The 25,332-nt window shown below is 43.7% G+C and overlaps 2 protein-coding genes across 3 annotated transcripts in view; one reads left to right on the forward strand and one right to left on the reverse strand.

Moving 5' to 3' along the window:
* The window catches only part of LOC138825234 (histone-lysine N-methyltransferase Smyd1-like), a 33,458-nt gene extending 18,524 nt beyond the window's left edge, over nucleotides 1-14,934 (forward strand). For both annotated transcript variants that reach the window (XM_070019645.1, XM_070019646.1), the window contains 5 exons: nucleotides 2,865-3,054; nucleotides 8,883-8,975; nucleotides 10,661-10,824; nucleotides 12,820-12,988; nucleotides 14,602-14,934. In XM_070019645.1, the coding sequence (XP_069875746.1) occupies nucleotides 2,865-3,054; nucleotides 8,883-8,975; nucleotides 10,661-10,824; nucleotides 12,820-12,988; nucleotides 14,602-14,760 (775 nt within the window). In that variant the 3' untranslated portion in view covers nucleotides 14,761-14,934. The remainder of the gene's footprint in view (nucleotides 1-2,864; nucleotides 3,055-8,882; nucleotides 8,976-10,660; nucleotides 10,825-12,819; nucleotides 12,989-14,601) is intronic.
* A 3,924-nt stretch (nucleotides 14,935-18,858) lies between these two features.
* Nucleotides 18,859-24,452, reverse strand: Fabp1 (fatty acid binding protein 1). Its single transcript, XM_070019647.1, has 4 exons — nucleotides 24,328-24,452; nucleotides 22,763-22,935; nucleotides 21,198-21,290; nucleotides 18,859-18,973 (listed from the first exon to the last, which is right to left on the reverse strand). The coding sequence occupies exons 1-4, from the start codon at nucleotides 24,392-24,394 to the stop codon at nucleotides 18,923-18,925; spliced, it is 384 nt and encodes a 127-aa protein (XP_069875748.1). The 5' UTR covers nucleotides 24,395-24,452; the 3' UTR covers nucleotides 18,859-18,922.
* Nucleotides 24,453-25,332: the final 880 nt, after the last annotated feature.

Here is a 25,332-nt window from a genome sequence, read left to right on the forward strand (position 1 = left end):
AATAGTGCATGGCTTTGGAATGAGTTGTGGGGGTAATTGAATCATCTGTGCTAGCAAGCACTGTCTGCTTGGATGAGTCTCATTGTCTCCTGAGCTTGGGTTCCATGTTTGTAAAGGGAAGGTCAAGAGGTCATCATCTTTAGGGACCTTTCTAGTTTTATACCCCTGTGGCTTCCTGATCTCTGCAAGTCATCTACTTGTGCTCAATTAGCAGAATTGTGGAATTGAAGTGTTGGAAGTGGAAGGGCTCTAGGTCCAGTGTGGGGGAATGATTAGCCATAGAAGCTGATTGGAGGAAGGGCTTAATGCTAGAACTTTCATTTCCTGACTGTTATAGCTTTTATTTTAATCACAATTTGTCTGTCAGCTCTTATCAAGTAAGGTGGTTCCTAATTTAAGATAGTTTGACTTAACTTTTTTAACTTTATGATAAAGTTATACTCATACACACATTCTGCATTTCACTTCCAGTATAGTATTCAATAAGTTGTATGAGTCCATGTATAGTATTTTATTATAAAATAAGTTTTGTGTTAGATAGTTTTGTCCAATTAATTAAATGAATGCATTTAAGGCAGGTAGGTTCAGCTATGATATTTGTTTTTGTCCTTGTTTTGCCAGTTCTGGGGCTTGAGCTCAGGGCCTGGGTGCTGTACCTGAGATTCTTTTGCTCAAAGCTAGCACTCTACCACTTGAGCCATAGTGTCACTTCTGGCTTTTTATGTTTATGTAGTACTGAGGAATTGAACCGAGGACTTCATGCATGCGAGGCAAGCACTATTACACTAAGCAACATTCCCAGTCCTCGGCTATGATGCTTGACAGGTTAGCTATATTAAATACATTTTCAACCAATTATATGTCAACATATTATATTTGTTGTAATTGTGGAATACACCCTCTGTATGACAAGGAGCATCTCTAATGTAAAGTGGCATGCATTTGTCATAGTCAAATGATATCAAGTTAATTTGGTTTTGAAAACTCTGTAATATCACTTCAATAATCTGCAAAACTCCAGCCATGCACCCTCTACACTTGCCCCAGAGAAGCTCACATAGAACTATTTAGGACAGTAACGGGTTCCTAAAAGGTAGGGGGTTAGATGCATTTCTTTTTCCATGCATGTATCACAGAGAGGAAACAGCTGAAAACCATCAGGAGAGGCTGGTGTGACTTGTGGAAGCATGAATGGTACTTATCTTCTCATTCTGTCTCTGTTGTCCAAGTGCTGTGAGACCTTCAGGGAAGTTGCTTACATCTCTGGTATCAGTGTCCCTGTGTGTGACATGTGTCTGGGGCTTGGAAATATTGAGAGTAGCTGCAGTGTGGCAATCAGCCTGCCTTCCTCTCCCATGTGTCTTTCATCTCTTTACTAACGACAGCTCCTGGCAAAATTGGGGCTGGGAAAGAAAGGAAAGAAGGAAAAGGAACCTGGGACATGGTTCAAGCAGTTAAATACCTGCCTAGCAATTGCTAAGATCTGAGTTCCAAATATAGTACTAAAATTTAAAAAAATTAAAAAGAAACAAAAAGTAAGCAAGCATTTAGATTTTCCAGACTCTCTATTAGTTGTTTTGATACATATTTATGTACCTCATTTATTGGACATGTCATTATATTTGACTTTGAGGAAAGTTAAAAAAAATTATTTAGTTATTTATTTTGAGACAAAGACTTACTATATAGCCTGGGCTGGTTTTGAACTTGGGACCCTCTTGCCTCAGTCTCTCAAGTGCCTAGATTACAGGTGTGCACCTGTCTGAGAGAAAAAGATTGTAGTCATAAGTGGTCAGATGCCTCCTTTAGTTTTCATCTCAAAAGACATGGAAGGGGCTACTTTTGGGATCCTGGGTGGAGTGTTTGCGCTGTCTTTCATAGTGATCTTTGTCAGATGTGGTCCCCAGTCTCTGTATCCTACTACTTGCTCTCTAGAAGTTGCTTTCCCACTAAACAGTGGAACCCAGGTTCCCAGGGGGATTTAGAAGCACAGCATAGGACCCAGCTTGCCGGCCTTGCCACACCTTTTCCTTAGTTGTCTGGCCTCGTGGTAGGAGGTACATGGCCAAGGGAGTCTGGTCTGGCCTCCACCTGTTTGGCTTGAGGGAATATCAGCTCTTTTAGAAGGTTTTTATCTGTGTCCCATTCTGTATTATTCCATGGTAACCAGAGTAGTGTTATGGGTAATTGTTGGGTCAGATCTAGATTAGAAGACAATTAAAATGCCATATACTGTTGCTAACCACCTTCAACCATTAAACCATTTCTCCTAATAAGTACAAATGCCTTCAATGATCTTCAGTGGGCATATGTTCCCTGACATGATATAGGCATGAAATTAGGCTGAACTGTAAAGTGTGAGGGGCTCAAAGTTAGGTATGTAATGAGCCAAGATGTGGGTAACTAAATGTGTGTTTCTGAGGGAGTAGCCTCCTAACCATAAATAAATTATAGATCTTTTTTTGCTTGAAAATTTCATGTTATTATTTCTCCCTTCCCTTGTTACACATAATCAATAGTTAAGGGTACATGGATAATTGTAGGCACATAGAAGCTGTGTATAGCTTTGTAAACAAGCCCAGCCCTCTACTGAGATTCTATTAGAGTTGATTCCAGAAACAAACAAGCAAACAAACCACACAACCTCACAGAATGGAGCAGACTTAACTGTTATAATGAGTAGAGTGGAATTATTCAGAGAGCTGTGCTTTAGGTCACATTTCCCCTATTTAGAGAGAATGAGAGTTTTCTCAGAATGTCAGGAAACATTGTTGTATTTGAGACTTGACTCCTGGAAGCCATGCAAAGCACAAATCCTGTGCTGCTACGCCTGGATCCCACTGACTCCCTTTGCCCTGCTCTAGAATTGAACTCCGGGCCCTGGGCAAGATCTCTGAAGGAGAGGAGCTGACGGTGTCCTATGTCGACTTCCTCAATGTCAGTGAGGAGCGAAAGAAGCAGCTGAAGAAGCAATACTACTTTGACTGCACATGTGAGCACTGCCAGAAAGGGCTGAAGGATGACCTCTTCCTGGGGGTGAAGGAAGACCCCAAGGTACATGCCTCTCTGCTGCCAGATGTTTATGGCTGTCTTCTTCAGGAGCCACAAAAGGGTGGATTCCAAAGCTAAGCAATAAGCCTATAGCCTTTGGGGAGGTGGCATGGGATGGTGCACAGAGCAGGGTATTAGATGGATCCTGGCTTGTGTCCTGGTACTACTCTGGCTAAGAGCTTAAATGTAAAGAATCACCCAGTCTTCTCATCCTTGAAATGAGAATGGGGCCCCACTACATGGTGTTATAAGGATGAAACAAAATGAGATATATAAAGTGATATATGAAATGAACCAGTAGCTCATACCTGAAATCCAAGCTACTCAGGAGGCTGAGATGTGAGGACTGTGGTTTGAAGCCAACCTGAGCAAAACTCTCATCTCCAATAATTCGCCAAAAGTCCAATATGAAGCTGTGGGTCAAGTGGTAAAGCACTTGCTTTGAGCATAAAAGCTCAGGGACAGCAGCCAGGCCCTGAGTTTAAGCTTAGTTTAAGATCAGCACACAGGGGCTGGGAAGGTGGCTCAGTGGTAGACTGCTTGCCTTGCATGCATGAGGCCCTGGGTTCGATTCCTCAGCACCACATAAGTAAAAAAAGCCAGAAGTAGAGCTGTGTCTCAAGTGGTAGAGCGCTAGCCTTGAGCCTTGAGCCTTGAGGGACAGCACCCAGACCCAGAGTTCAGGCCCCATGACTGGCCAAAAAAAAAAAAAAGATCAGCACACATGCACATGCACACGCATGAAAAATAAAGAGTGATATACAGGCATCAAATAAGTTTTGGATCTGGCCCTTGCCTTACACAGATTAAGTAATGTGTCCAGTTATTGAGAACCAGTGGGCAAAGAAGTTTGTTATCTGGGGCTGGAGACATAGCTCAAGGCCCCAGTTCAATTCTCAGTATTAGAGAGGGAGAAGGGAGTTGATATCTGGTTATTTCAGAGATGGAACTAGGGATCTAGTTTCATGGAGATGGAACAGTCTCAACCGGGCAGGAAGGGGAGGAGCTCAGTGGAGTTGCCATATAATAAGTAGCTGGTTAAAGCCACACACCAAAATGACAGTGAAGTCTTTTTTTTTTTTTTTTTTGGGGTCCAGTCGTGAGGCCTGAACTCTGGGCCTGGGTGCTGTCCCTCAGCTCTTCAGCTCAAGGCTAGCACTCTACCACTTGGGCCACAGCGCCACTTCCGGCTTTTTTCTTGTTGCTTATGTGGTGCTGAGGAATCGAACCCAGGGCCTCAGGCATGCAAGGCAAGCGTTCTACCACTGAGCCACCTTCCCAGCCAAATAGTGAAGTCTTGAGTCACTTATATAACAATACAAACAAGAATCCAAAACTGGGCCATCTCCTCCTGGAACAGGCAGGGAGCAGAGGACAGGTAAGCACTAAGGTTGAGTGTGACTCATGGTTAAGGAAACCCTATCCAAAGGTATTGGAAGTTTTTGATGTGTGGTTGGAAGGCAGTCAAAGAGGAAGGGCTAGGGTGAGAAAGAACTGAAAGGTAAATCAATATGTAGAGAAGTGTCTTCAAGACTCCCTTCCTCCCCTGTGAGGCGATCTCAGTGTTGCTCCTTAAGGAGGATCTGGGCACCAGAACTCAGCCAAATAGACCCAAGAACGGTTGGGGCTAAAGTGCCAACACATACAACATCATGGCCAGACAGGGAGGTCTGCATCCTTAACTGTAGCCCTACTACTCAGAGGCTGCCGTGCACCATGTCTGAGAACAAAGCGGGCTTTGTTCACAGCCTCTGAACAGGTCTGAGGAATCACACAGAGGTGCTTAAAGAGGAGGCAGACCCTAAGGGTAGTGTAACTGGGTGTTTCTGTATAACTAGCAGTCCACTAGTATACAAACATCTAAATATGCTTCTAAACTCCCATGTGGGAGCAGAAACTTGCTTCTAGTAAGAGCAGAGGCTCTACCTGGACTCCTTGAGACTGGTGGTAGTACTCCTGTGAAACACTTCATTACTCGGTGGTATCAGTGCTATGATCCAGAAAACATGTCCCCACAGAACTCAGCTCTTTCACCTCCAGGCACTTCTAGACATTGGATCACTGATTTTTTTTTTTTTTTTTGGCCAGTCCTGGGGCTCAACTTGGGGCCCGGGCACTGTCCCTGAGCTTCTTTTGCTCAAGGCTAGCACTCTACCACTTGAGCCACAGAGCCACTTCCAGCCTTTTCTATTTATATGGTACTGAGGAATTGAACTTAGGGCTTCCTGCATGCTAGGCAAGCCAAGCACTCTACTTCGTAGCCACATTCCCAGCCTGGACCACTGATTTTTATACTAGTTTTTACTCTTTACCCAAAAAGTTTCAGTTTTAAGAATTTATCCTGCATAAATGTTCATAAGAACACACACACACACACACAAACACACACACACACACACACACACACACACACACACACACACACACACACACACACACACACACACACACACACACACACAAATATCAAAACCCAGATAACCACAAATAGAGAAATATTTAAATGCAAGGAATATCCTGTAACCATTAAAGTAAGTATGTTGGGCGGGGAATGTAGCTTAGTGGTGGAGTGCTTGCCTAGCATGCGTGAGACCCTGGGTTCAATTCCTCAGTACCACATAAACAAGCAAAAGTCATTAAATAAATTATAAAAATGGTTGGAGGCATGGCTCAGAGGGTAGAGCACTAGCCAATAAGCAAAAGCTTCAGATAACTAGTTCAAATCCCAGTCTTGCAACAAAGTAAATAAATATCTTAGATGTTGGGCTGGGAAGGTGGCTCAGTGGTAGAGCACTTGCCTTGCATGCCTGAGGCCCTGGGTTCGATTCCCCAGCACCACATAAACAAAAAAGAAAAAAGCCAGAAGTGGTGCTGTGGCTCAAGTGGTAGAGCACTAGCCTTGAGCTGAAGAGCTGAGGGACAGCGCCCAGGCCCAGAGTTCAGGCCCCACGACCGGACCCAAAAAAAAAAAAAAAATCTTAGATGTTTATACATTGATATGAACTGAGCTTTATTTCTTCTTCTTTTATACTGATACTGGGGCTTGAGCTCAGGGCTTTGAGCTCTCACTTGGTTTTTTTAGCTCAAGACTGGTACTCAACCACTTGAGTTACTCTTCCATTTCTGGCTTTTTGGTAAACTGGTGATAAGAGTTTCACAGACTTTTCTGTATGGGCTAACTGAACAATAATCAGATCTTGGCCTACTGAATAGCTAAGATAATGGGAGTGAGCCACCAGTACCCTGCTTGGAATGAACTCTTCTAAGGGAAAAGAATTAATGAGCTAAACAATACCATGTGTATTAGTTTTCTGGAGCTGCTATAACAAAGAACCAAAAAGTGGGTGGTAAGACACATCAAGTTGTCTTACAGTTCTGAAACTTTGGTCCACAAACTGTTGATAGAGTGTTGCATTTTGAGGGCTGAGAGGAAGGATCTTTCTCCTGAGCTTGTAGGTGGGTGTCTTTTCTTGGTGATCTGCACATCATTTTCATTTATGTTTGTCTTCTCTTCACATGACAGTCATTTTATTATTTATTTATTTTTTGGTTGGTCATGGTACCTAAACTCTGGGCCTGGGTGTTGTCCCTCAGCATTTCAGCTGAAGGCTAGTGCTCTACAACTTGAGCCATAGCACTACTTCCAGTTTTTTCTGCTTATGTGGTGCTGAGGAATCGAACCCAGGGCTCATGGATGCAAGACAAGCGCTCTACTACAGAGCCAACTTTGCAGCCTGATATTCATTTTATAAGGTCACTAGTCATATTGGACTAGGACAGACCCTACTTTTTTTTAGTATGATCTCAGCTTAACTAATTATGTCTACCAATGATCCTGTTTCTAAATAAGGCCACATTCTGAGGGACTAGGTGTTAAGACTTCAAATAAATTTCAGGGGGATGAACTTTAACCTGTAACACAGTGTACAATCCCCCTTACAGAAATTACAAAGGACTTATTCTTACACATATAGACCCATGCATGGCTGGATGTGCAAGCATGATTAGTCTTCATGTAGACAAAAGTAAGAAGGAAGTTGTAACCAGTGGGTCATCAATGCAAGGGGTAGAGAAATTGAGAGTCATACCTCCCTGGTAAAGGGCAAAGTAGTTGAGACCCAAGGATCAGTACATTTCTTATAGGAACATCATTTTTTCCTGGAAACTGAGGCTCCATATCTAGGAAATGGATGTTGACATTCAGGCATGTACAACAGTCTCTGTAAACCTACAGAGAGATGTAAACCAAGTTGTTTTGTGTGTGTGTGTGTGTGTGTGTGTGTGTGTGTGTGTGTGTGTGTGTGTGTGTGTGTGTGTGTGTGTGTGTGTGTGTGTGTGTGTGTGTGTGTGTGTGTGTATGTGCCTGTGCCTGTACTGGGGTTTGAACTCAGTTCCTAGGTGCTGTCCTTTAGCTTTTTCTTTTAAGGCTGGCATTCTACACTTGAGCCACAATTCCACTTCTGGCTTTTTGATGGTTAATTGGAAATAAAAGTTTCATGGACTTAACTGGCTTGGAATCATGATCCTCAGAGTTCAGCCTCCTGAGTAGCTAGGACTACAGGTGTAAGCCACTATTAAACTAAATACATTTTAAATGCGAAAATAACAATAATATATTATATATGTTTATATATGCGTTTTGTACATATATATGTTGTATAAATACATATTTTCTCAATTGTACCCCTGGATGGTTTTTATAATAGAAATTTGTCAGATTTTCAAGGTTGAGGAACTGACATCTGTTTTCCGCCACCCTCTTCTTCTCCAAGGGCTTTACCCTTTCTAATCTGGCTTCTCCCCTTTTTTCCTCTCTTCCTTCTTTGAGCTTTGATAAATTTTGCATTTTTCTTCAAAATTATGTTGACTTTAAGGGGAACTGGCTTCTTAATAATGGTACTTCCTTGCTTAAAACACGAAAAACCTATTTTGATAGGTTTTACCTGGGACCTTGAGGCTGCTTAGGCTCAGCAGTAAGCCAAATAAGTTTAGATTTCAGATACAGCTGACAAAATTTCTCATGATATTCTTCTGGTCAAAACAAATAGATGGATACTAAGACACTCAGAAGAGATTGAATGAGCGTAATACTAAGAACGATCTCTTTTGAGCTTCAAGGGCAAACTGGACCGTGATTTTTGAATCAAATCTTCAAGCTTTGTGCTTTATTCTATGCTTGCTAGTATTTAATAGCTGTATTAAAGACAAAAAAACACAGGAGTGTGTTTTCAGTTTGTGTGGTTAACTTGAAATAAAGAGATAGAATAATATATATTTCAGGTAACACATCTGGAATCTAAAATGTCAGAGAAAACAATAGGGATCAATGTTAATTTTAGTGCTTAGGGGCTGGGAATATGGCTTAGTGGTAGAGTGCTTGCCTAGCATGCATGAAGCCCTGATTCCCCAATACCACATAAACAGAAAAGGCCAGAAATAATGCTGTGGCTCAAGTGGAGAGTGCTCAGTGACAGTGCCTAGGCCCTGAGTTCAAGCCCCAGGACTAGCAAAAAAAAAAGAAAAAAAAAAGAAAAAAAAAAGAAAAAAAAATTAGTGCTTGGGTCCAAAAGCCCAGCTGTGAGCCCAGACTGGGATTGACTGACTAGTAACAATGTTCTAGGATGCGATCTAGAAAACACACTATGTGTTAGAAGTATGCTGAGGCAGCTAGAAAAACACTGAGGTCTTTAGCACACTTGAATTGAGGTATTCAGAATGAGAAAGACATTGATCTTGAGTTAGATTGAATGTAACTAACTCAATAGCTATTCAGAGACAGAATGAGTTTCTCCATTAAGAAGTCTCTAACTCAATGTCTCTTTCTTTTTCAGCCCTCTCCGGAAGTGGTGAAGGAGATGGTACAATTCTCAAAGGACACACTGGAAAAAATAGACAAGGCTCGCTCCGAGGGTTTGTATCACGAGGTAAGAAGACTTTATAGGGAATGTGAAAGACGGGGGGTGAGGATAGATAGGCTCTCTAGTAAGTGAGGATTTGAGGGTGATGATAGGGATGTTACTGAGAAGGTTATTTTGCTGGAAAATGTCCCTTATGAGACCATGACTCTTTATGCCCTTGAACCTTCAGTACCTGTGAGAACTGTGTTTTCAGTGACAGGTCAACCCACTGAAACTTGGTTTGAGGGGAGCAAAGGCAGCCTGGCCAGTATGCCTGAGGGATTTGTGACAGCTCAGGTGGCATTGGAGATAGAGGGATGGCTGTGACAGTGGGACACACTAAGAGTGGTTTGCTCGCTTTCCCATAACTGGATTTCCATACGAATACAATTTCCCATTTCCACCAACTGGGCATTTAACTTGGGCTCTGGATGCACTCTATAATCACCTTTGAGAACTCCTCATTATTAGATCCTTACTCAGGACAACTTTAACAGAATTTCTTGGAGAGGCCTCTAGATTTAAAGCTCTCAGGTGAGGGCTGGGAAGGTGGCTCAGTGGTAGAGCGCTTGCCTTGCATACCTGAGGCCCTGGGTTCGATTTCTCAGCACCACATAAGCAAAAAGAAAAAATCCGGAAGTGGCGCTGTGGCTCAAGTGGTAGAGCACTAGCCTTGAGCTAAAGAGCCCAGAGTTCAGGCCCCATGACTGGACCCCCCCCCCAAAAAAAAAGCTCTCAGGTGATTTCAGTGTGCAGTCAAAATTGAAGCCCAAACATGAGCTTGCAGAGATGTTGCTTTGAATGAACCTGGGCAGCTTGTTGGAAGTTAATTTCTGTGTCTAACACTTGTAAGGTAGGACTCACCCAGTCTACAATAGAACACAGGGACCATCAAATCAGTTCTCTCTCCGCATCTCCCACCCTCTGCCCCAAGAGCAGATGCCAGTAGGGCATGGCAATATACAAAGTTATTATTTCTTCACTTGCATTTGCTTGTCCCTTCTCTTTGTTCTTTTACTAACTCATTCATTGCACATGTATGACCCTTTCCTGAAGTGACCAGCCCAGGACATACTAATTGCTTCCTAATATAATATGGTTAGTTGATGTCAAGCCTAGAATTAGAGGAGTTACACTAATCAGTGTACTTCCATAGGCCTCATCCCCCTCTTCTCTCCTCTTCATTTCCACCTTATCATATCACCATGGGCAGGCAACCAAGCCTTTAACACATGGGCCTTTGGGGGACACTTAACCAAATCCTAGCAATATATTTGCATTGTGTATCTATTTGCATATTTGTGTATATGTACATAAGTATCTGTGTGTAGCTATTTACACACACATTTATACAGATATAGTTTTTATAGCTCTCTGCTATCTGTGACTTTGAAAGCTTCTATCTCTGCTGAATCATCCTCTATTCCATCATTTCCCTTCCCATCCCATTTAGCTGTGCAAATCACAAGCCTGGCTTTCCCATCTCTCTCATCAATATCCCCACACTTCAAAAAGTGAGTAGAGTGAGTGTCCAAGGGCTGGGATGTAGCTCAGTAGTAAAAGCATTTGCCTTGCAAGTACAACATCCTGGGGTTGATCCCCAGTACTGAAAAAAAAAAAGAGCAAGTGTCCAGTGTTGTCCTGACACATCATCTGCAAAGTAAGCATGTGGTCTGGTGCAGTGGTGATGGACAGGGCCTTTCTCACTCCAGGTTGTGAAGCTGTGCCGGGAATGCCTGGAGAGGCAGGAGCCAGTGTTCGCGGACACCAACCTCTACACACTGAGGATGCTGAGCATCGTGTCAGAGGTGCTCTCCTACCTGCAGTCCTTTGAGGAGGCCGCACACTATGCCAAGAGGATGGTGGATGGCTACATGTAGGTGATAAGCCGGGGTCTCACAGTCTCCTGGAAGCATGTATATTCCAGGGATGGCAAATGGATGGCATTTGTGCACATGTGTGTGTGTGTGTGCGCACATGCACACACGCGTGTGCATGCACACACACACATTGCTACCTTTCCCGCTGCACCTACAGCAGGCATCACAGTTATCAGTTATGCCTATGGTTCTCTTTTCAACTGAACCTCTTTATTGTGTTGCTTTAACGAGTAGTGACCCAACAGAATGGATAGTCCAGTTAGAATGAATAATCCAGATGAAGCCTGCTTGTCATCTCTGGTCATGTGTCATTTAAGTGGCTTCTTCTACTTTTTAAAAAAAATTTGGGGCCTGGGCACTGTCCCTGAGCTCTTTTGCTCAAAGCTAGTGCCGTACCACTTTGAGCAACAGCTTCTCTTCCAGTGTTCTAGAGATAAGAGTCTCAAGAGCCAGCCACCAGTGGCTCACGCCTGTAATTCTAGCTATTCAGAAGGCTGAGATCTGAGGATTAAGGTTCAAAGCCAGCCCAGGCTGGAAAGTCCAGAAGACTCTTTTTTTAAATTTATTTTCATTTTCATTTTCATTTTATTTTATATTTTTTGGGTCCGGTCGTGGGGCCTGAACTTTGCGTCTGGGCGCTGTCCTTCAGCTCTTCAGCTCAAGGCTAGGGCTCTACCACTTGAGCCACAGCCCTACTTCTGGCTTTTTTTTCTGCTTATGTGGTGCTGAGGAATTGAACCCAGGGCCTCATGCATGCAAGGCAAGCGCTCCACCACTGAGCCACCTTCCCAGCCTGTGAGTACATTTCTTGTCAAACTTGTTACCCCCTCCCTCATTTTTCTCCCTCCTTCCCTCCCCCCATTCTCCCCCCCAAGTTATACAGATCATTTCCAACATAGTGTCTTGTGAGTACTGCTGTTGCATTGGTTCTCCCTTTGTCCTTTGTATCATAAATTTTGTTCCTATTCCCTTCTCTAATTCAGATAACCATATATACAATACCCAGGGTACCAAAATCAAATACAGTGACAACAGGGGATAAACCATAGAGGGAAATCACAAAAGAAAAAATAAATCATGTAGTATATTAAAAACAACAACAAAGACTCTCATTTCCAACCAATCACAGATAAAGCCAGAAGTGTTGCTGTGGCTCAAGTGGTAAAGTGATAGCCTTGAGCACAAGGAGCTCAGGGATGATGCCCAGGTCCAGAGTTCAAGCCCCAGGATGGGGGAGGGGGGTGTGGGGAAATGAGTCTCATGGACTTTCCTACCCCAGTTGGCTTTGAACTACAATCCTTAGATATCAGCCTCCTGAGTAGCTAAGATTAAAGGTGTGAGCTACCAGCACACTGCTGCTTTTGATTTATTTTATTTTATTTATTTTTTGTGTTGGTACTAGGCCTCATGTTCTCTTTTAGCTTTTTCTTCCCAAGGCTGGCACTTTACTACTTGAGCCACACCTCTACTTACAACTTTTTGCTGGTTAATTGGAGATAAGAGCCTCATGAATGTTTCTGTCTAGGCTTGCTTTGAACCTCAGTCCTCAGAGTTCAGTCCCTTGAGTTTCTAGGATTACAGGTATGCTCCACCAGCACCCCACTTGCACTGGTTACTTTTAATATAGGATCTCATTTCCTACCAATGCATACATGAAATTACAATACTGTCCTTGAACTTCATGTCACTCTCCTAAGAAGAGGGCTGAGGTGCTTCAGAGGGTGTCAGCTCATGCTCAGAATTCAATCCTGGGCCCCTTCTCTAAAGAAGAGTTGTCTTGGTAGTCTAGGTTGGAGCCCAAGGTCTCAGTCTCCTTGTGTGTGATACTTCAGTCGTTTGCCCCTTAGCGCCCTCTACAGGCGAAGGACCTCACAGCAGTAGCAGGAGGAACAGATGGACTTGGTCTATGAAAGCACTTGAGTTGTTAAATGATGTGCAGATGGAAGGATGGTTGCTATGAAGCATGATGACTACTTGCTGTGACCCTACAGGAAACTCTACCACCACAACAATGCCCAGCTGGGTATGGCCATCATGCGGGCAGGGCTGACCAATTGGCATGCTGGTAACATCGAAGTAGGACACGGGATGATCTGCAAAGCCTATGCCATTCTCCTGGTGACACATGGTCCCTCTCACCCCATCACCAAGGACCTAGAGGCAAGTAGCAACCTGGGACTGGATGTATCGGAGCTAAGCATAGTTCTCAGCTTGCCAGGAAACTTTAAAGGCATTGGCCCACAACCCTTGTTTACAAATGCAAATATGAGGCCCAGAGAAGGGAAGTAATCTATCCAAAACTACCTTGTGAGCTGATGACAGAGTTGAGGTTTGAACCCCACGTTTGTTGTATCCATCATGACCCCAAGCCTGAACTAAGAAAATGTGTGTGTGTGTGCATGCGTGTGCACATGTGTGTGTGTGTCTGTGCATGTGTGCTCATGTGCTCCATTAGCCATCTGTATTGGAAAACATTTGGTGATCATAGGCTCAGATAATCAGGATTGATCAGTGTGTTTTGTACTCATGTACTGACACATTGAATGAATGGAAAGCCCTTTGTATAACTAAAGGATAATAAAAAATTAGAGTAACCACTCACCAAATAGAGAGCAGAAAAAAACCAGGATGGAAAAAATAGCTTGTAAAATTGTCTGGTTTTATGATTTACCATATTGAGTGGATGAGCCTGAAGGATTGCAGTGAGGTTCAGTGAATTGAACTCGGTGCCAAGTCGTTGCACTCTAGGTTAGCACTCTACCACTTGACATACCTCCAATCCAGCTTTTTTTGCTAGTTATCTTGGAGGTGGAATCTGTCATACTTTTCTGCCTACGCTGGCTTCAAAACATGATCCTTTACCTCTCAGCCTCCTGAATAGCTAAATTTTTAAGTGTGAGCCACAGGTACTCAGTTGTAAGTAGTGTGATCTTACAAGCTACTGTTTCCCTTTGTGTGTTGAAGGGCTGGTTGGTTGAGAGTGACATGGCTTTCCCAGGTGGTGTAGCCCAAGAAAGCAGACTGATGTCAGCATAACATACACTGAAAAGTGGTTACATTTAGAACTAGTATGAACTCAGGTGTTGCTGTCCTTTTGCTCCTCAGATCTCCAGTTTCTTCATCTAAAAAATGGAAATAATACACTAGCCTTTGAAAATGGATGGGAGGCCAAAGTAGGGGGCAGAAAGGCAGAGATGACTAACTTTACATCCAATAGATTGAGCTTGTCAAAAGTGATCTTTGCAGTCTTAACTTCTGTGGAATCCTCAGCTACTTAACAATGTCCAGTATTTGATTAATAGTTGACTGGACATATGGGGAAAGATGATTTGTTGTGTGCTGTACACTACAGTTTTCCCAACCCACTGCAAGGTACAAAGGAATCTCACCCTTGGAAAACAAGACTGAAGTGATTACATGATTGGCATAAGGTCCCAGAACCAATAAGTAACAGGATCTGAGGTTCAAATCCAGGTGCACACTTGACAATTTCTGAGAATAAACATTCTCTGCCCCAAACAATCCCTCCAGTTGCTCTTTCCTTCCAGTTAACTCCTCCCTGACAAAAAAAGGATGCACTGCTAAGACATAAAGCCACGTGTGTGTGTGTGTGTGTGTGTGTGTGTGTGTGTGTGTGTGTGTGTGTGTGTGTGTGTGTTTTCTAAAGAAGCAGAGATGAATCTCAGTGGCTGAGAGTCATTTACTGCAAGATAGATCAGGGACCATGCCCTGTGGGCTTGTCACACTGCTTATGGTATATCTGTGTCCCACAGGGAATGCGGATGCAGACAGAGATGGAGCTGCGCATGTTCCGCCAGAACGAATTCATGTACCACAAGATGCGCGAGGCTGCCCTGAACAACCAGCCCATGCAGGTCATGGCAGAGCCCAGCAAGGAGCCGGCCCCAGCTCTGTTCCATAAGAAGCAATGAGAACCTGCTGGGAGAGGGGCTATCAGGCTGGGGGAGCTGGAGAATCTTGAGATTCTGGGGGCAGTTAGGGTTCTGCTCAACCTGTGTCTCTGGGGATGTATTGCCCTGAATTTCCCACTGTCATTTTGTTTGAATTCAATGCATTTCAATTCACCTTAGCTCTATTACATCCCAGCCCAGTGTTTCCTATTAATATATTTATTGAGTACTAGGACAGAGCCTCTCATAAAGAAGTTCCAAATATAGTTGGGTGGGGGTAAGGCAAAATGTAATCAATGAAAACACAGTGTAATATTAAATGCAACAAACTATATGGAAAGAAGGATATAAAGGAGGCCATGGTGTGTGTGTGTGTGTGTGTGTGTGTGTGTGTCTGTGGTGTGTGACACAGTGTGTGTGACACAGAGAAGGACATCTGAGCTGGGAGTGGCAGGTGCTTGGATACTCAGGTGTCTGCTTTCCTCTCTATGGGTGCCTGTGGGGCCATACTCTTTCCCCATGCTCTGGAAGAGGTAAGATCATACTCTAAGATGGGTGATGTCTCATTTGCTCTGGCTAGTGGGGTATGAGTGGACTTGTCTACTCAGACTTGAAATTCTTTCAGGATGCTACATGAATTGGTGGTGGCCTTGTCCAAACCACCTGAGGCCCCAACTCAAAGTCCAAATAAGATTTTAGAAATAATTCTAGAACATACAGAGAGCAAATATGTCCTTCCTTACTCTCATCCCTGAGCCTTGTGGCTACTTGTCATGTGGGGGGCTACTTGGACAAAATCTGAGAGTTTGATGGCCTAGGATTGTAGTGGCCTACCAGGATGTTCATTCCTAGCATGACTGAAAAGCCTTTTTAGGGCAAAGCTGAAAGAGACACGGAAGCACACATACCTGATGAACATGGGCCCAGAAGAATTGGCTCTTGGTTGAGACCGAGTGTAGACTTCATCGCTGCCTCCACTGGTAGCATGGAATAGTTATTACTTCCTTTAATTTTGTTTTCTGTATGGTCCTGAGGTTTTATACCCTTTTCATTGGAAAGTTGGAAAGAACAGTCTTGCCCACCTCAGGAGTGTGACCAAACTATCTTCACTTGCTGGACGCAGATTTGCATAGGAGATATGAAAGTCTTGGGAATCAACCAATCCCAGGGATGGCCTTGTATTTTCTGGGACCCAATTTCTTGTCAGTGTTTTGGGGGAGCCCAGAACAAGGTTCTATACTTGAGGATGACACCAAACCATCAATACAATCTTGGGCTACCTTGGAACCCAGAGCTCATCCTAACATTCTAAAGTCAAGTAAGTGATCCTACCAAGCCCTATATTTATCTCTGCCTAAGATGTCAACTCCTCCCTTTGAATCCTGCCGCTAAATGAAACCCTTGCAAGCAGGCCACTTCTGTGAAGAATATTTATATGACATTTGGTTCTTCTTTGAGGATATGCTCTTCTGTAAAAGTTCCAACCTCCATTCTTTAGGCTCAAAGACAGCACGAACATTCTTCACGAGATCCAACTGGCACATTTATACCACCACTCCTCTTCCAAAATACAAAACCTCCCTGGAAGCCCTCTTCCTGATTTGTCCTGTTTTCTGCCTACCCATTTACCTTTCTCTCATGTTCACGGTCATTTCCCCAGCTTACTAAAATTTGTTGTCTTCAATTAATGATGCTCTGGGCCTGTGCTCTTCCTCCCCTCCTTCCTTCCCTCTTGGGCCAGTAGAATGGGGCTGGGGGAGGGGGACAGGTCTTTTTCCCACCAAATCTAACCTCTGTTTCTGCCCTGGATCCCTGGCTCTCCTATGTCCTTGAGACCTAGTTCCATTATTATTCCTTCTCCATCTGGATTCTTGACACTATCTTTCTTTTTGAAAATGCAGTGAATGAACATGCTGAGGGCTCTTGGATCATAATCTTCATAGCTAACTGTTTTTTCTACTAGTATTGTTTCATTTGATTTTTCTTGGAGAGAGAGAGAGAGAGAGAGAGAGAGAGAGAGAGAGAGAGAGAGAGAGAGAGAGAGAGAGAGAGAGAGAGAGAGAGAGAGAGTACCTGTTCTAGGGCTTGAATTTAGGGCCTAGGCACTGTCCTTGAGATTTTTTCTTGTTGAAGGCTAGCACTCTACAGCCATACCACCCTGAACACACTAATCTTGTCTGAAACCGGAAGGCTAGCACTCTACCACTTGAGTCATAGCGCCACTTCTTGCTTTTTGGTAGTTTATTGAAGATCAGAGTCTCATGGAGCTGGGCATTGGTGGCTCACACCTGTAATCTTAGCTACTCAGAAGGCTGAGCTCTGAGGATTGGGGTTCAGAGCCAGCCTGGCAGGAAAGTCTGTGAAACTTTTATCTCCAACTAACCACAAGAAAAGTGGAGTGCTAGCCTTGAGTGCAGAAGCTCAGGGACAGCACCCAGGCCCTGAATTCAAGCCACATAACCCCTCCCCACAGGTGCCGCCCCTCCCCCACCACCCAAAAAAAAAAGTCTCATGGAATTTTCTGCTGGGGCTTGCTTTAAATTGTGATCCTCAGATCTCAGCCTAGTAGTATTATAGGCATGAGCCACTGGTACCCAGCTCCCTCTCTTCCTCCCTTCCGTGCTTTCTTTGTTCCTCCCTCCTGTTCTCTTTCTTTCTTTTTAAAAAAAATTTTTTTTTATTGTGAAAATACTGTACAGAGGGGTCACAATTACATGGGCAAGATAATGAGTACATTTCTTTTTTTTTTTTGGTCCGGTCGTGGGGCCTGAACTCTGGGCCTGAGCGCTGTCCCTCAGCTCTTCAGCTCAAGGCTAGTGCTCTACCACTTGAGCCACAGTGCCACTTCCGGCTTTTTTCTTTTTGCTTATGTGGTGCTGAGGAATCGAACCCAGGGCCTCAGGCGTGCAAGGCAAGCGCTCTACCACTGAGCCACCTTCCCAGCCCCATGAGTACATTTCTTATCAAGCATTGTAGCCTCCTCCTTTGTTTCCCCTTCCCATCCCTTCCCATCCACCCCCCACCTCCCCCCTGTTCTCTTTCTTTCTTCCTTCCTTCCGTTCTCTTTCTTCCTTCCGTTCTCTTTCTTCCTTCCTTTCTCTTTCTTTCTTTTCTTCTTTCTTTCTTTCTTTCTCTCCTTCTTTCTCTCTTTCTTTCTCTTTCTCTCTTTCTTTCTTTTTTCTTTGTTTCTTTCTTTCTTCCTTTCTTTCTTTCTGTCTTTCTCTCTCTCTTCCTTCCTTCCTTCCTTCCTTCCTTCCTTCCTTCCTTCCTTGCTTCCTTCTTCTTTCTTTCTCTCTTTCTTTCTTTCTTTCTTTCTTTCTTTCTTTCTTTCTTTCTTTCTTTCTTTCTTTCTTTCTTTCTTTCTTTCTTTCTTTCTTTCTTTCTTTCTTTCTTTCTTTCTTTCTTTTTCTTTGTTGATTGTGGGGCTTGAATTCTGGCCCAGGGTCTGTTCCGAAGCTCTTAGCTCAAGGCAAGTGCTCTACCACTTGAGCCACAGAGCCACTTCCAGTTTTCTGGTGGTTAATTGGAGATAAGAGTCTCACAGACTTTCCTGTCTGGGCTGGCTTTGAACCATGATCCTCAGATCTCAGCTTCCTGAATAGCTAGGATTACAGGCATGAGCCACTGGTGCCCAGCTCCATTTCTTTTCTTTTCTTTTCTTTTCTTTTCTTTTTTTTTTTTTTTACCGCTGAAGACTGGCTTCCTCTTTTACTCCTTACCTAAAATCTCTCTGCCCACTGTTCCTATACCCTGTCCCCTGAATATCCTTGGCTCTAGCTCCTTGCTCATGTGACTGACCAAGAAAGAATATGTTGAGCCTTTCTAAAGATCTTGCATACCTGGGGCTCCTGTCAGGGACACCTGAGTAGACAATCTGAGGTCTGTATTCAGGGTAAGACTCACTCTTCAGGCCTGACTTGATAGGTTGAAACACATGGATAATAATTCCAAGTCTGTAGGTGGTCAGTGTTAGTTGACACCAACAGCAGAGCTGAGGAGGTAGCTCAGGGGTAGAACACTTGCTTAGAATGCATGAGGCCCTGGGGTTGATGCCCAGCACCACACATACACACATTCAAACCAACAGTAATATCATGAGAAGCTATCAAGAAGAAGCAATAGTTTTTAAACAAAGTTTACTTTATTAATTTTACACAGTAAAAGAAGATGTGTCGCAGTTTGTCTAAATTCTCTTGCTGACTCTCTTGAAGACAATGTCACCCAATGTCATGGTCTGAAAGCCAGAAAAACAATCACGAATATTTTAGCTAATGTTGAATTGTAAAAAACAAAAAAAAAACACAAAAACAAAACAAGACAAAACAGTAATAGTTAAGCTACCCTAATAACACCCAAATATGCTAACATGTGGAGTAATTTAAAGGTCCTCATTTTCTGTAAGATTGGAGGAAGGGTGGGTAATTTGTTTTTAATGCCATGCCATGTTTTTGCCATTTCATTTTCTCATGGGGAAAATTGTCCTTACATTTACTGCATTCTTTTCTGCATCAGTGGTTGCTATAACAATAATGCCATACCAGCACCACTCCTCAAAACTCCACTGAGGTCTATTATAAGTCCAGAACATGTTGTTGAACACCCAAGAGAATGTACATGAAACACAGTGGCCAATATGTAATTTATCTTCCATAGCTATGAATGAAGCATATAAAAACACTTGGATCCACCAGTTGTAGACTGTTGAGGGGTGATTCCCTCATCCCTTTGGTTCTCTGGAACACGTTGGCTGTTGTGACATAGCTTGTCAGAGTGAAGAAAAGAGCTCTTTGGTTTTACAGCCACTTCATTGCCGGGGTGGAGCCCTAGCTCTACCACTTATCAGTCAACCTATGTAATCCTGGATCCCAACTCCCTCTCAGAAGACAGGAGGATTAGGCAAAGTGGAGTACATTAAAAGCTGGTGGCCAGGACTCAGTGTAGGACAACTCATTCCTACTGCTCCCTGTGTTGTAAAGTTCAGGGTGGGGATGGAGACTGCATGTTTCATGGTTGACGCCCATTCTTCCTGGTGGAAGGAAGTCAGCGGTGACAGCCTCCTTGAGCAGGATTCTACCTTGTGACTCATTAAAGCATATTCTTGAGGGGCAAAGAAGAACTAGCAGAGCATGACTGTGGAAAGAACACTGCAGATTCACTCCCAAAACTGGGAGCAGGATGTGGCCAATTGCCAGGCGCAGGTTGACTGCACAGTAGGCCTGTGTTTCTCATAAGCTGCTATACATTTTCCATGAATTGGAGTCTCCTTGTAAGTGCTAGTAGAAACTGGGCTCTGGTGGCTCACACCTCTAATCCTACCTACTCAGGAAGCTGAGGTCTGAGAATCATGGTTTGAAGCCAGTCAAAGCAGGAAAGTCCATGAGACCCTTCTCTCCAGTTAACCATCAAAAAGCTGAAAGTGTAGCTCAGTGGTAAAGTACTAGACTCGAGCAAAAAAGCTAAGGGACAGTGATGAGATCCTCAGTTCAAACTCCAATATTGACACAAACAAATAAACACCAGTGGCCAGAGGCATTTATTAGGCACCTTGGGCTTGTAGGTCAGGTTATAAGGGCTTCTGTGACTCATTGGGTAGTATAAGGCACAGCCACAGTCTACGATTGTTACTTATGATGTCATAAAATAGGAAGAGCAACAAAAGAGTCAAATTTGGGGGCAAACAGAACCCTCCTTGTGAGCCAGAACTGAATCAATGGGATGAAGAGTTGCTCCAGGAGCCACTGTGTCCATAGGAGGCAGGTCTCTGCAGATGGAATGGATTTCTGTGGCTGTCTCTGATTGAATGGACTTTAGCCTGAATGTGAGGCTTATGGCTACTGAATAGGGACAGGAAAAGACATGCAAAGCTCCCCCATGCCTCTGACCATAAAACAATTCCCCATATGGGTATTGTTGAGAAAAAGGGTACGGAGAGAGGGTAAGGAGGGGAGAAGAAGGTGCTGGGTTAGGCTGGCTGACTCAGAAAATGATAGTGGAAGGTCACCCAGGTGACACCAGACAGATCGTCCGTGAGTTCATATGGTGAATTAGGAAAAGGTTCCTCTTCCTCAAGACCAAGTGAGGAAAGAAAAAACCATCCTCATGCGCTGCAGTGGTTGAGTTTGGAGAAGACTGCTGTGAGGTTGTAATAAGTATGCAAATCTATTGTCTACAATGTGAGTGGTTCCCTCTGGAGGGGGGGGGGGAGTAGTGGCTGGTAGCCCTGTTCTGCTGATTCTACCTGTTCAGTGCCTCAGTTTCCTCACTTAGAAAATTGTGTTGTTGGGAAGATTTAAATGGATACATGGTGGATTCTCAGTAAGCACTAGAAGAAATTGCCAGGAAATGTGGAGAGTAAGAGGCTTAGGGAAGGAAAATGGGGGCACAGCTCCTGTGTAACACTCCCTTCTCCTCTCCCCTCAAGTACTGGAAACTATAAGCTCCACAGAGTGCCAACTTACATTGGTGATTGTGTCGCCGTTGAGTTCAGTCACAGACTTGACATTTTTGATGGTTGTCACTAGTTTATTGTCACCTTCCATATTAACTACTGTCTGTGGGAGATAGAGAGATGGGCTTGTGAGAAAGGTCTGGGGAGGGAGCTAGACCCTTGCTAATGAGCTTGGTTTTTCCACACCATCTTGGTTCACAACCACCAAAACACTTCTGCCCTTCTACATATAGGCCCCTCCCCTCCAATTCTCTGGCTTTAAATGGAAGTGAGGTACATTTAAGAATGGAAGAAAACAGGCTGGGAAGGTGGCTCAGTGGTAGAGCGCTTGCCTTGCATGCATAATGCCCTGGGTTCAATTCCTCAGTATCACATAAGCAGAAAAAGCCAGAAGTGGCACTGTGGCTCAAATGGTAGAGCACTAGCCTTGAGCTGAAGAGATAAGGGACAGCACCCAGGCCCAGAGTTCAGGCCCTACAACTGACCAAAAAAAAAAAAAAAAAGGAAGAAAACATAAGAACTTTCCTCATGAGAATTTCAGTTTGTGGTATATGATCTCAAAATGAGCATAGGGAACCTATGATGACCCTCAAAGCAAGCTAAAATTAAATAAAGCAAACCCAGATTCTCCAAGCTAATGGAAAGAGGTACATCGAGAGGACATATAGTTTGCTTTAGTGTGTATTGCTCTTTCCAGCACATGAATATTTCCTATTGTGATTCTTTTTTCAGTCCTTAGAAATGAAGGAAAGGTAACAGGACATGATGATGCATGCCTGGAATCCTAGATTTAGGCATTCTGAGACAGGAGGATGGAAAATTCCAGGTAAGCTTAGGGCTCAAAAACAACCAACAAACCCTTAACACAGAAGACACTGGTCAAGATTAAAACTGCCTCCAAAATGGGCAACTGGAAAAGAACCATGATAAAAATAACCTTCTAGATAATTCATTCCCCTTTTGAAATTCATCTTGATTTGTAATGTATCTTGAGAAACAGAGTTAATGAACAATCAAAAAGGAGGAATTGGCAAATATGCTGAGCCCAGAGCTTGAGGTTATCTTGGTATGGGGCGCAGAGAAGATGATTGCTTGGTGGTATTAGCTACAGTGGCCTGCAGAGTCGGGTATCCCCACAGCATTTGAGTCTCCTTCACTTGCCAGCCTCTCACAGAAAACATGGCCCAGATCTTATTGTCTAATTGGAACCAGAGCCCCTTGGAGGTGTAGCTGTCTGGTCCAGGTAAGGGTTTTCATGGACTCTTCCTCATTGCTGGACCCTCTTGATGGATTCTGAAAGCTAGGAGCACTGGGCCTGGGAGTCCTACTCTGTGTCTGTTTTCTTCACATCCTGTATATGTGAGAGGTCAAGTTTGGGGGTCATAGCATTCTGGAAGATTCCTCAGGAAAAAGCCAGAAGCTTCTCTTCAAGCTTTCTTGTTTCTTTCATCCAAGAGGTGAATTTAAGATGGGGTATCCATGATGAGAATTGTGAGATATGAACCCTGAGCAGGAAGCCCTGGGGTCAGGGAAAGTTCTAGAAGCAGAAGGTAGTAAAATAAGAGCAACTCCTACCTTGATTTTCTCCCCAGTCATGGACTCCAGCTCACACTCCTCCCCCAGGGTGAACTCATTCTGGATCACTTTGGACCCTGTGGTGATGGTGAGCTTGAAATGCTTCCCATTCTGCACAATTTCTGACACGCTCTTGATATCCTTCCCCTTCTGGATGAGGTCATCAGACAGACCTGGAGAAAACCAGCCGAGGATTACAGAAGGTTTATGTAGGAACAGAGGAGGGCGCCATGTATCTCCAGAGTCCATGGACATTGGAGACCCGCCAAGAGCAAGAGCTTTATCTCCAATGTCTGTGGCCAGTGGCCTAGCCTACTTCTTCTATCTTTCCAATTAACTTATAAAAAGAGTTCTTCCTCTGTCCTGCAGAAACTTTCTTCTGTGGGCTCCCTGCTTCTCATTCACCTGCTTTCTCTCTTCCCTTCTCTTTTAATGGCTTAGCTGTTTGAGTGTGGGCATTCCTAGAGGGACCAGAGCATTTGTCTTCCAAATCAAGTCACTCAGAAGCAATGAGGGGAACTGTTGGTAATTAGTTCAAAACACCATGGACCAAGTGAAGCGGGCCAGGCAAGCCTGTGTTTCTAGAGGCAAGGCTGTCGGGAAGGATGTACAGGAATTTCCTCATCCTGACAGAGAGCTCCGCCAATTGCAGAGCATATCTATTTCTTCTATGTAAATGGAGGTTCATGGAAGCCATGCGTTGTGCATTGATAACAGAAACTCCTGTTGCTAGCCTAAAAGATGCAGGACACTGAAACGTTGTGACTTGGCTACAGAAGAGACTTAAAGATCACAGCTGGCCCTCCTTGTCCTCCTATTCTTTGCCTTGCTATTACCCTTCCTCCTGTCCCTCTAGACATCCTCCCATGTCATGCTGTACCCTCTGTTCATGAGGCTCCTTACCTCTAAAGCACACTTCCTTCCCCCAGGTCCCAGTGGATGCCTCTCTTCCAAAGCTCAGCCTTCACCCCCCTGAGCTTCTACACCTTCCCTCCACCATCCTGTGCTCAGGTTAAGTGGGACTGACAGGGGCCAGGGCCTAATTTCAATCACAATATGAACACTTCCTACCAGGTGGCCATTGCTACTTAACCTTCCTTTCTCAGGCTCAGTTGCCTCAAGTATAAAATAGGAAAATCATACAACTCAGCTCAGTGTGTGGTAAGAATCAAGTGGGTGCTGCATATGCAGTGCCTGGTACTTTTTAAGGGATAGTTGGTTTGTTTGTTTTCCTCCTGACCTTAGATCCATGACTTGTCATTATTTGCTTCCCTGCTGTTTGATATGTGGTTAGCCTTGAATCAATGCTTTCTTGTATCAAGAGTGACCCAAGACAGTGCCAGCCAACACTGGGCTTCACTCCACATCAAGCCCCAGTTTAGTGTTATTTCCACTGTCTATCTAGTAATAGCACAAGAAGTGGTAAGAGACTACAAAAGTCAGTAAAACACCCTCCAGTGCATCTCTCCTCCTATCTCAATGTCAGACCTTGACTAGACCTTGACTACTAGTAGCACAGATCTTCACTGCTGTGACCTGGCCTTGGCTCCCAGGCCAGCACTTACCAATTGCCTTCATGAAGGGCTCAAAGTTGTCCTGACTCTGCAGTTGGTACTTTCCAGTGAAGTTCATGGTGGCTCCTTCTTCACTGTTGACTCACAGCTCTGCTGGCCAAGCTGCCCACTGTTGGTGGTTTTATAGGGGGCTTCCTCCAAGTCAAATACTGGCCATAGGTCAGTGGCTGTCGATCTCTTTATGGCTAGGTTCAAACATTAACTCCTGAGAGCAATGGTCAATGATAAAAACAGACAGGCATGGCAGAGGTTTGCTTTATTTCAGCAAACATTAGTGAATGTCAATCAAGTACAAAGCTCTAGGGTACTGTAGCCTTTGACAGAGGGGACCTGCAGTGAATAAGTGTGTGACCAAGTATAGCATGCATGCTGTAAACATAATGTGTATGTGCACATATGTGCAGGGTACATAACTATTCACACACATGCATCTGTACATATGTTTGTGTGTACACATGTAAATGCAGTGCATTGTGTGTCATGGGAAATGCACACATGCATGTGTGTATGCATACATTATACACACATGCATGTACACATATGTGAGTGTGCATGGATTATAAACAGAGGAAATACCTTTGAACTGAAAAATCTTACTTTATTTACATAACCTTAGGATTTTTTCCCATTCTTATTATCATTACATAGTCTTTTACACACTTGTCCCTAATTCCTAACACTGTTTTCTTCTGAGGATTTGTCTTCAATGGTTATAGATAATTCTGCAGTCCAACCAGTGCCAACCTGTGCCTCAAATTCTTCTCAAGTGAAGAATGATATTCTGCAAGGAAATGGATGGGCCAGGAAAAATTATTATGTTATATAATTTTTTCATGTTTTTCTCATGTGTGTGGAAGTTAGATATAAATTATAAGTATATGGAAACATATATAGAGCTGTTTGTACATATACACAATTTGAAGTATGCTATAGACAGGGGTGGACTTCAAGTGGGTAACTCCTTTGAACAACTAACTTACAGTTTAACAAAATAAA

The sequence above is a fragment of the Dipodomys merriami genome, unplaced genomic scaffold (assembly GCF_024711535.1).
Source record: "Dipodomys merriami isolate MVZ:Mamm:240054 unplaced genomic scaffold, mDipMer1.0.p SCAF_136, whole genome shotgun sequence".
NCBI classification, from domain to species: Eukaryota; Metazoa; Chordata; class Mammalia; order Rodentia; family Heteromyidae; genus Dipodomys; species Dipodomys merriami.

Excerpts from the sequence above, each read along its gene's own strand:
- Fabp1 (XM_070019647.1), bottom strand. The coding sequence starts at position 24,394 with ATGAACTTCACTGGAAAGTACCAACTGCAGAGTCAGGACAACTTTGAG. Across the intron at positions 21,291-22,762 it reads TGACTGGGGAGAAAATCAAG|ACAGTAGTTAATATGGAAGG; the intron begins GTAGGAGTTGCT and ends TATCTCCCACAG. Across the intron at positions 18,974-21,197 it reads ACGGCGACACAATCACCAAT|ACCATGACATTGGGTGACAT; the intron begins GTAAGTTGGCAC and ends TCTGGCTTTCAG.